The 10,722-nt window shown below is 43.3% G+C and overlaps 1 protein-coding gene across 1 annotated transcript in view; it reads left to right on the forward strand.

Annotated features, from left to right (window-relative positions):
- The window catches only part of Ccdc162p, a 252,570-nt gene that overhangs the window by 184,264 nt on the left and 57,584 nt on the right, over positions 1 to 10,722 (forward strand). The window contains exons 31-33 of the mRNA XM_023722322.1: positions 4,528 to 4,681; positions 8,055 to 8,150; positions 9,174 to 9,329. Coding sequence (XP_023578090.1) covers positions 4,528 to 4,681; positions 8,055 to 8,150; positions 9,174 to 9,329 — 406 coding nt within the window. The remainder of the gene's footprint in view (positions 1 to 4,527; positions 4,682 to 8,054; positions 8,151 to 9,173; positions 9,330 to 10,722) is intronic.

Raw genomic sequence — 10,722 nt, forward strand, 5'->3', positions numbered from 1 at the left:
TTCTTTTCTTTTCTTTTCTTTTCTTTTCTTTTCTTTTCTTTTCTTTTCTTTTCTTTTCTTTTCTTTTCTTTTTTTTCTTGGTGGGACCAGAGATTGAACTCAGGATCCTGTGCTTGCCAAGCAAGCACTTATTCTACTGCGCTATCTCCCCAGCCCCCTTGGCTGTTTCTTAGTTTTTCATTTTAAAATTCTTATTTTCAAGGTCACTGACCATCTTAGTTGCTTTTCTTGTTACTGGGACAAATACCCCTCATCCAAAGTTAAAGGAGGAAAGGGTTATTTTGGCTCACAGTGTGTAGAAGTTTCTAGCCCATGCCACTTAGGATTTGCATAGAGGTGGGTTTGGGACTCTAAAATTGTAGCAAAAACTGTCATCATGTATGGCGTTATTCATTCCAAAGTTCTGCACCAACTCGTTAGGATAAGGGAGTGAGCTGAAAATGAGACGAGGAAGATGTGAACAAAGCCAGACCCAGAAGCTAAGAGAAACCATCCCACAGATTAGTGACAGGGCTGAATAAAAAGGATACAAAAGGAGCCACTTGGGGAGAGATTGTGCTGGATTCTTCTTCCTCGTCTCCTGCCTCTTCCTCCTCTTCCTCTTCTTCTGTACAAGGGATCAAACTCAGGACCTTGCACTTACAAGGCAAGTGCTTATGCTGCTTGTAGGAGAAACTTCCTGGACCTCATCTCGGTCCAAGAAGCCAATATTTATAATGCCAAAGTTACGTTACTGGAATCCCATCAAGTTGATTCCAATCTACCACTTACAATGCTACCCATGGTGAAAATAAAGACACTAAATTATATTTTCAATTATATTTTCAATCATTGGGGAGTCAAGGGGCTCTAAGTACAGCCACAAAGATGGCTTCCCGGAACAAAGAGAGCGACCCAGGGCCTCACCCTGTTTTTATTCAGTGGCAGAGTGGCTTGAGGAGGATTGACTGAGAATTGTGGGAAATAGGTGATCATTATGAGCTGAGCTGGGTGAGTGGCCTACATTTACCTAAGGCCAATTGATAAACAGAAGTCCTAGCCAGGTCTGTACATAGGAAATAGGGTCAGGCTCAGTCAAAATGGAGACAGTCGCTCTTCTTTCAAGGAGAGCTGCTCAGGTGGTCCTCCACACTGCTGAACTATATTCCCAGCCCTAGCTATAACCCCAGACTTTTTTTTTGTCCAGGGTCTCACTATGCAGCTCAGACTCATAGTGATCCTCTTGTCTCAACCTCCCCAGCTCTGGGATTACAGTCATGTGCCACCACATCTGGTTTTGGTGGCTGGTACAATGTGCCTGGGATTCCGGGGCCTGCAAGGCATGTGGTACCAAATATGGAACCTGGGTCCTTGTGGTTGCCAGGAAGGCACTTAGACCACTGAGCTATCTCCCTAGCCCCTTTACTTCTTGATTTGGGGTGAAAATGCATGTCTTTCTTAGAATGTTAAACTTTTGCTTTTTGTTTTTTTGAAACACTGTTGTTACTGGGTTCTGGAATGCTGGAAACTTCTTAGGTTCTTCTTGTCCTGAACAAATAATTGGACGAAAACCCCACAAAAGATAGCAAGGTAAATGCAGGGAAAGAATCATACTCTGCAGCAAGAGTGTGGGCCAATTAAAAGAAGGGAAAGAAGTTCACCCTGCAGGCTCAGAGGGGATGACTGTGAAAGAGGGTGATTCGGCCCAAGGTCAACAGCAGTGGTCCTCCACCTCCTAGGCTGATGCCAGGTCTACGCTGTCCCATCAAAGCCTGCTCAAATTCTCACAAGAATTGAAGACAGCATTCTCAGTTAGGTTGCAGGCTCAAGCAAGGCTTTAGGAACTGTCCTGTGCATGTCTTGGAACTCTGTGATCTATAGGTCCCATCCACTTGCCCAGCCAGTTGGCCAAGCCCTAATCTGCCTCAGGCTCTCACTATATACTTCAGACTAGATTTGAACTTGCAGTGGTACTCTCATCTCAGTCTCTCAAGCACTAGGATTACATAATGTATGTACATTTGTCTTTCTGAAACAGAGTCTCACTGTGAAGTTCAGGGTGGCCTTGAGCTTACTTTGCAGCCCAGGCTAGACTCAAGCTCAGGTGATCCTCCTACCTCAGCCTGCCAAGTTCTGGGATTATAGGCATGTGCCACCACACCCAACTTTTTTTAATCCCTCCCCCCAGATGCTGGCAATTAAACTCCATGAAAGGATCTTGAAGTCATCCAAAGGATATATAAAAATTTTCTCCTGCTTATTTTATCTTTCATATATTTGCTCATGATTCTCAATGAGCCCTGTTAAGGGACACATGATTCACTCAACTCCCCAGTATATGTAATACATATACTAAGTAGCAGTATATGTACATATACATATATGTACACACACATATATATATGGAGGAGGAACATAAATCAGTATGTTCTCTCTCTCTTTTTTCTTTCGTTTTTTATTTTATTTTATTTATTTATTTTTTGTACAGGGGATGGAACTCAGGATCTTCCACTTGCCAGTAGCACTTATGCCACTGAGCTATCTCACCAGCTGAGCTATTTATTACTAATGCTCATTAAAATGTAAAAAAATATTTTATGCATTGTTCAGTTTACAGATGTGAAGCTCCTTTTATCTGTCTTAAGCTCATAAGTCCTTACATCTACTGATGACAAAATTATCAAACTTTCCAGTACCCATCATATTTATATCACATTCCTGAATTACACTGAGAGTTTAAAAGTGTTCAGCTTCAGACTTAAAATCAGCTAATTCAAGATCCTCCCATTACTGTGCACTTCAGCTGCCTCCTGTTCACCCTGTGGTGGGGAAAGAGTCCTCCATGGATTACGTGATAGCTGGACACACAGCACATGGCTTGGACAGATGGGATCACTCTCAGTCCAGAGAGGCATAGCTGCAGGCCATGCAGGGCCACTGAGATTAGTGGGAGGGGAGGCAGGCTCTAGAGTAACAGCAAGGTGTGGTTTCCCTGGGGCCTCAGGAGCGTTTGATTGGTTTATTTTGCTAATCCCAGAGGCAGGCCAGAAACTGAAGCCATTTTGAGAGATAAGAAAGGTTACTGGGGGCTGGGGAGTTGGCTCAGTGGAATAAGTGCTTCCCAGGCAAGTGCAAGGGCCTAAATTCAATCCCTGGTTCTGGGGGGATGGAAGAAGAAAGAAAGAAAGGTTACTGGAAAACAGGGACTTCATCCCAGGGGCACAGTGGGGAGGGGAACTTGTGGTTATAGGCCGGATGTCTAGGCCACAGATAATGTCTGACCTTACTTTAAGGCCTCACGTCCCATCCTCCCTATTCATTCCTCTCGGTGGTGATCCCCATTCTCCTTGGAGGGCCTATCGAGCATCCTGGCAGTCAGGGAGAAGCAGCCTCCTTACCCACTCTGTTGTGGCTTAGACTCTCTTGGACACCCATGTATTGGGGTTATGGTACGCCCAGATCTTACCCCATACTCACCGAGGATCTCCTGGGCTCTGGAGGCCTCCTCACCTCCACCGTGCTGACATCTCCCTCCACTATTTCCTGTCCCGCTCCTTGGTGTATGCTGTGTGTCAGACGTGGGTCACACAGGGGATCCAGGCAGTCAGTCAGTACTTGGGGACACCTTTCCCCTGGCTTATCCTTTGTCAGGATCTTTCTTAGGCATCCCTGACTTAAACTCTAGAAATAGTCTTTCCTTCCTTCCTAAACTCTTCCTTTGGGGCGGGAAAAATCATCCTAATTTATCAGGCATACCTCCTTTCTCTGACTCATGGTTTAAATTTCATGTTCTTGGCTTCAAGCTTTGTAGTTCTTGATATACAAAGCCAAGTTCTGTTTAAAGCAAAACAAAACAAAACAAACCCTCTCTCTAATCCCTGGCTCTACTATGTAATTCAAAATTTGGTTTTACACATCAAGAGCTATTGTCTCACCTATTGGTTTTAAGATAGCTAAGTGATAGCTTGGTTCCAGGGCCATAAGTGTTCTGTCCAATTAGATAGCCGCCTGTAACTATTTCATTACAATTAATCTGCACTTAAATGAAATAAAATTTAAAATTCAATCTCTCAACCACAGCAGTCACATTTCAAGTGTTCAACAGTCACAGACAGGTGGCCAGCAACTTCGGACAGTGCAGAGCGTTTTGCCACTGCAGACAGCTCTATGGAACCCTGCTTCTCTGGTCCCTTCCCTGAGAGTTGTCAGCAGCAGGAGCAGCAGGAAGTGTGCAAAGCTGTGGGGCTGAAGGAGAAACTTCTTTCTATCACAGTGTTAGCTTGCCAATGTCACTCGGAAGGAAGTTTTGGACTTAAGAAGCTTACATCACTACTTATTTATTTATTTATTTATTTACTTTGTCTTTTTGAGACAGGGTCTTGATATGCAGTTTAGACAGGCTTTGAGCTCACTTTGTAGCCCTTGCTGACCTCAAACTTGCCACAATCTTGCCACCTCAGCCTCCTGAGTGATTACAGGTGAGCACCACCATGCCCTGCTATGTAACCACTTTAAGTGAAATCCTTCCCTTCCCCCATGTTTCAATAGGAAAACATTCTTGGCTGTGGGAAATGCTGCTGCCTACCAGTCTGTCACAGATGGCATGCACCATGGGTTACCACCACTGAGCAACTCTCTCATGAAGAGCATCTTTGCCTCACAACTCAGCTTGCCACAGCCACTGCATCCACAGAGCCTGCAGGCAAGTTTTAGAGCTGTGTTATACCTGTAAAACATGTGCTGGGTCGGGGAGATAGCTCAGTAGAATAAGCACCTGCCTGGCAAGTGCAGGGTCCTGAGTTCAATCACTGGTGTGGGAGTGGGGGTGGGGAGACGTGTTGCATACAGGGCAGCATCGCTTTGTTCCTATGTGGTTTAAGCTCTGCAAGTCATCCTGCTTGTTATGGGTCACTCAGAATAGGAACCAGATCAGCCAGATTGGATTTGGAAAACCATTTATTACTGAGCTCAGGGCCCCCATCAGCTCTCACGCAGGAGAGGACCAAAAGGCAGCTAGCCCAGGAAGCAGGGGGGGCTTTTAAAACATGAAACCACATTCTGTTTGGTAAACAAATTCATTGTCTGACACAAAACAGTGCTTTTAGGGTCATTGTGACCACTACCCAAACTAAATTTCCTAGGGCCTTGTTTTAGTTTCTGATTATCTTGCACTTGAGTACCTGCAGGCAACCTTGCATAGTCAGAGGTTACAAGAAGTTAAATCCCATTTAGTTTCCTTTTGAGTCATCTCTGTATTGTAACTTTGTTTACAGGGGTTGGTTAGGTAGGAATTTTATCTAGCAAACAGCAAGTAACAGCCACTATTTACTAAGCAACTTAGAACAGTTGCGAGTATACATTTTTACACAACAGAAAACACAAGATTTACATGTATAGTCTAAAATGTGAGTTGACCCATTACATGCTTTAATGCCCGTCAGTCTCCCCACACGGTGCAGCAGCATGGGCTCCCATGAGCAGCTGTTACTCCCAGTCGGGGCTTTGTTTACAAATGCTTTACAGACTGGTGGAGGCACAGCTGATTTGGTCCCAGCTGGTGACAAGACAAACACTTGATCTTTTCCATTTAATACATAATGACAGCAATTGTAATACATTAATTGGGTCAGCAGCTGAATTTTGAATAGGCCTGGTTATCATATGTGTTATCAAGTGAAATCCTGGCAACCATTATTGCTGCTAGGCAGGAACAACACTATCCATTTTCCAAAGCTCAAAGTTTAGGAAAGCCAGAGACTGGGTTACTGCAGGGTCAAGGCAGTGAAAATGATATTCACAAATAATATTCCTGATCCATTGCTGTAGAACAAATCATACCACCACCGCCATTTAACAGGCAAAAAACATAAACGTGCACTACATCAATATCGTTTCTGAGGTCGGGAAGCTGGGAGAAGCTGAGGTGGGCAGGTCTGGCTCAAGGTTTCTCACTAGGCCTTAGTCAAGATGTTGGCTGGCGCTGTGAACATCCCAGGACATAACCACAGGAAAAGCTGCTTCATGCTCACTCCGGTGGCTTCTGGTAGACATCAGAAGTTCTGCTTCCAAGTTATTCATGTGACTGTGCTACAGAGCTCTTCACAAGATGGTGGTGGCTTCCCCCAGAGTAAACAATCTGACAGAACCTAAGATGGCAGTTCTAACTTTTTCTTATGAAATTTCAGAAATGACATCTCTTATATTTTACTCAGTAGAAGTGAGGTACCATTACCAAGTCCAGTCACACTGAAGAGAAAGAAAATTAAGCCCCAGCTTTTTTTTTAAGAGTCTCAAAAAAGGTTTGTTTTCAACTCATTATATAGCTCAGCCTGACCTAAAACTTGCACTTGAAGTGATCTTCTTGTTTCAGCCTCCCCCAAGTGCTGGGATTACAAGCATGCACCACCACACCCAGTTTAGCCCCAGCTCTTGATGGGAAAAATATCAAAGAAGGGGCTGGGGAGATAGCTCAGTAGAATAAGCACCTGCAGGGCAAGTGCAGGTTCCTGAGTTCAATCCCCAGTTCTGAAAGAAAAAGAAAATCAAAAAGGTTATGAACATATTTTTAAATCACTTCATAGGCTCAAGATTTTTATTGAAAACTTCTCACTTAATGTCTGAACATTAGAAACATTATAAGTAAGTGATGCTAACAATGACCCCCAGCAGCAAGCTAGTCCTTGTTCCCTCCTTTAGATCCAAAAGATAGACTTAGACCATCACTACTAGGTCTGTTCCTGCTACCTTTGGGTGTTTGCTAGATTAGATGGACTCAGGTATCCTGGTTCCCTAGGGCCAGAATCACTACCATCTCTCTGAACTGACTAAAGCCAGAACCAGGTCCAGAAGTACAGAATAGGGTCAGAGAGGCAGGCCCCCTGGATCCAGGGCCACACATGGTGTCTGTCACAAGGAATAGGCTGTCCCTTTGTTATCATACTCTGATGTGGAAAAGACAGAGGCATACATGTAATATGTTGTGGCATTGTCTTGAGCTGATATCTAGATTTGGGGAACAAGTGTGTGGAAGGATAACTTTTTAATGTCCTCAGTATTGAGAACATTTAAATAAGTTTATTTTTGTTGATTATAAACATACCCCAGTAGTGTTACCCTGTTCTGAAACTTCTGAACTTCTGAACACTCATGCCAACTAGTTTAGCTGAAACCTTCTGCTCCAAAAACAACTTTAAGATAATTATTGCTCTCTCCTCTGCATTAGTACAGACTTAGCATCAAGAAGTATTTCTACTTACTAAGTCATCCTGTTGTAGGCAGCTGAATTAGATAGAAATATTATAGGCAGTCAGGTAGGGCCAGGCCCTCAAGGAGACAAGATGGAAGACAAGGTGGCTTTGCGACTATGGACAGACACTCTTCAGCTCTGGGCCAGACCTCAAGACAGAAGAGGAAACAAATACAGCTACATACTTCCCTAGGGATGGGCATCAGGGATTGATATTCTAAATAGGTATCAATCACCTTGAAAGAGCCCAAATGAGTCACTAACACAATCCTCAACAGGAAGAGACCCTGTCCCATATTCATGCCCCCTTGCTATGTGACTCTTCCTCATTTGGTACTGGATTTAATCAATTTTACCTGAGCAGTGGTGCTTGTAATCTCATTGGTTGACCAGTTTTGTCCCACCTCATGCCCACCTAAGCAAGTTCCCATGTTCGCCACCACCTTAGACTTACTTCACTGCATGGTTTTCCTCTATAAAAGTCCCTGGAAGGAACAGCTGCCCAGGGACCACTCACTCAAGGCCCCTCTCCTGTCCCTCTCTCTGACAGGAGCTTTCTTTCCCCCAATAAATATATTCTGCTCAAAACCTCCATTTATCCCTGAAATTCACTCTTCAGTTTTAGAGAACACGAACTTGTCCCAAGTACTTTTCAGGTTGAGAAATCATTTTTTCCATGTATCATTTGGAGGTCATCTGAGATCAGTTTTTCTTCCTGTGTCAATCCAATAATGGTTTGGGGATGCAGACACAGAAATCCTATTCATATACAGATATCCCCAACTCAGGGAGACAGCGTAGCATTATCACGTCTGTTGTTTGGTTGTAGGCATCGGTGATGTTCCCCTGGAGAGCATTTCTGGAAGATGGAGGACCATTTCCAGTTATGAGTTGCACCCCAGACACCCTTGAGTACAACATGCAGGTAGGCGCATCTTCCCACGTTCTTGAGGGAGAACTGAATGCAGACCGCAGAGCAGGTTGTCATTAGGTCCTCAGGTCAGAGCCCCATGCTCTAGCCAGGAGTGAGTAATTTATGAGATAAACTGGTGTGCAATTAGGAAGCTTTAAACCTGATACCACAAGGTGAGTCATATTTTCCTTCTGTGGAAGTCAGGGTCTCGGCCTTGGTTCCCATGGAGCGGTGATCTACAGGAGGAACCTCCCTCTCTAATCACCCTCCGGCCTCTTAGCCAGGCTGGAAGGCTGGTGCCTGGCGCTTCTGGTTGGCCGAGTACTTTCTCAGCAAGACTCATTAGGAGGGTTTCTGTTTTTTAGTTTTCACTGTTGGCTTCTTTCTTTTAAACTTACTTTCTTCTAATCATTATGTTTTTTATTGGTTATCCAAGTAAATGTTGCATTTTTATTTTAAAAAATATTTTAAAATGGTAAGAGCAACAGATAAATCATAAGTCTACCTCAAAATATGGAGGGAGGAGTGGATTGGATGTTACTATCTATAAGTAGATAGTTGCTGGGGCTAGGTGATAGGAACTACCATAAATTTTCCTTAAGTAGATTATTCTACAGTAAAAATAAGAATAGTTTATGAAAAGAAAACTCGTATGGTCCTACCACTCAGAGACAGTCACAGTTTAATTTGGAGAATTTTTTCCTAACCTTTTTCCTCAGCATACATGTGTTTATATTTGTCTTTTCAAAGGAAAAATTAATGTCATGCTATATGTCCATCACACAGATCTGCTGTGAGGTCCAAGATACTTGGTACCTCTGCATAGGATCGAAAGCCTGATATGTTCAGGGTGGACTTTAAACTACAAATGTTACCCTGGTTTTTATGGATTTTTCTAATTAACCATTTTAATGGATTTTTTTATGGTTGCACTTATTCCTAGTTTTTAAGAAAAAAAATCACATGTAAAGGGTACTTAAAAGTTTTCAAAGTGGGGAGGCCATTTTTATTTCATGTTTGCCTCTTCATTCTTAGTTGTGCTTCTGTGGGCTGAGTGATGGTGACCAAAAGGTGGCTCATGGAGAGCTGGTAGGCATGCAGCTGCTAATGGAGGATGTACTTTCAGGCAGCCATCATTCCATCATGGAGGGTTCTTCTGGATGGCAAACCACAATGGACAAAACTAGACAGGTATTCTTGGTGAACAGTCTTCAGGCCAGCTCTGTATTGTCTTCAAGTCTTTTTCTATTTGGGAAATGGATTAGAGTCACATTTTCCCCATAACCTTTCCCAATGGGCCCCAGGGCTGTGCTAATGCCAAGGGGAAGCAATGGTACAGCATGGGTAGCCAGTGAAAGCTACTCCAAGGTATTTTGTTTCACAATCTCACCCTCAGTCATAGTCCCATTTCTTAATCCTGCCACATACTTTCACTATGAGTCACTTATTCCGAACTAGAGGTGGGGAAGCTATGAGAGAAACCCTGGATGACCACCTCAGGCTGAATCTTTGCCTTCATTCCTCAAGTAGCCTTGGGCTTGTAGGCCTGAGCTCCCTTCCCTGGGCTTACCCCTCTGACTGTCTAAGGTATGAGAGCCCCTTTACCCATGTGGTATCACGAACAATTCCGTGTGTAGCTGGGATCCAGCAGAGATGTTTGGGTGTCAGTTAAGCTAGCTCATGCCTCCCTCTAAAAGCTTGCTTGTCAGAACCAAACTTTTGAAAAAATACCTAAACCTATCATTGCATTCCCTGCCCAGTCTTTTTTCTCTTCTGAGCACCAAAACAACTCCCATCAAGAGTTTCAGATCTGAGACTGGGGAGATGACTCAGTAGAATAAGTGCTTTCCTGGCAAACGCAAGGGTCTGAGTTCAATCCCTGGCTCTGCCAATAAAAAATAAATAAATAAATAAATAAAAAAGAGTATCAGATCTGATTTGGTGCTTGTCACTAAAGCCCCTGGGTATTTTTTGTTCCTCTTCTACCTGGCCTCTTGGCAACATTTGAGACAGAGTCCTTCCTGCAGTCCCACTGCCTGTGGCTTCCACAGCGTAGCTCTGCTCACGGTCCTGTGACATCACTACTCCTTTCCAGATTTTTCTTTGGGGTCTTTAACTATCAGTCTCTAAAGCAATGCAGTTCAAGCTTCCTCCTCCTCCTACTGCTCTAGGGCCACATCCTGACCTTTATAGGTTCTCATGTGTTTGTGGGCCCTTTTCTCCTTAAAAAAAGCAAAAGTTTTGTTTTATAACTGTCAGTATAAAGAAAAATGTATCTATCATATTTCAAAGCATTTTATTTAACCTAAAAGTCTGTTTTTTTTCTGACATCAAAAGAAATTAAAATATTTTATAGACCTCAGACACAGAGCCTTCTCTGCCTAAAACTATAAATCAGTCCCAAATACTGCTAGTACTGTGTCGGCTGTGAGCTAAGGTCTGTCCAGAGTGCTTTACAGTGGTCCCTCATTTATCACGCAGGTTATGCACCAGACCGTCCCCCACCCCCACAATAAGTGAAAATCAGCAAAGTAGAGATGTTATATTTATTTTAGTATTTATATATATTTTAAGTATTTATATA

The sequence above is a fragment of the Octodon degus genome, unplaced genomic scaffold (genome assembly GCF_000260255.1).
Source record: "Octodon degus isolate 3935 unplaced genomic scaffold, OctDeg1.0 scaffold00090, whole genome shotgun sequence".
NCBI classification, from domain to species: Eukaryota; Metazoa; Chordata; class Mammalia; order Rodentia; family Octodontidae; genus Octodon; species Octodon degus.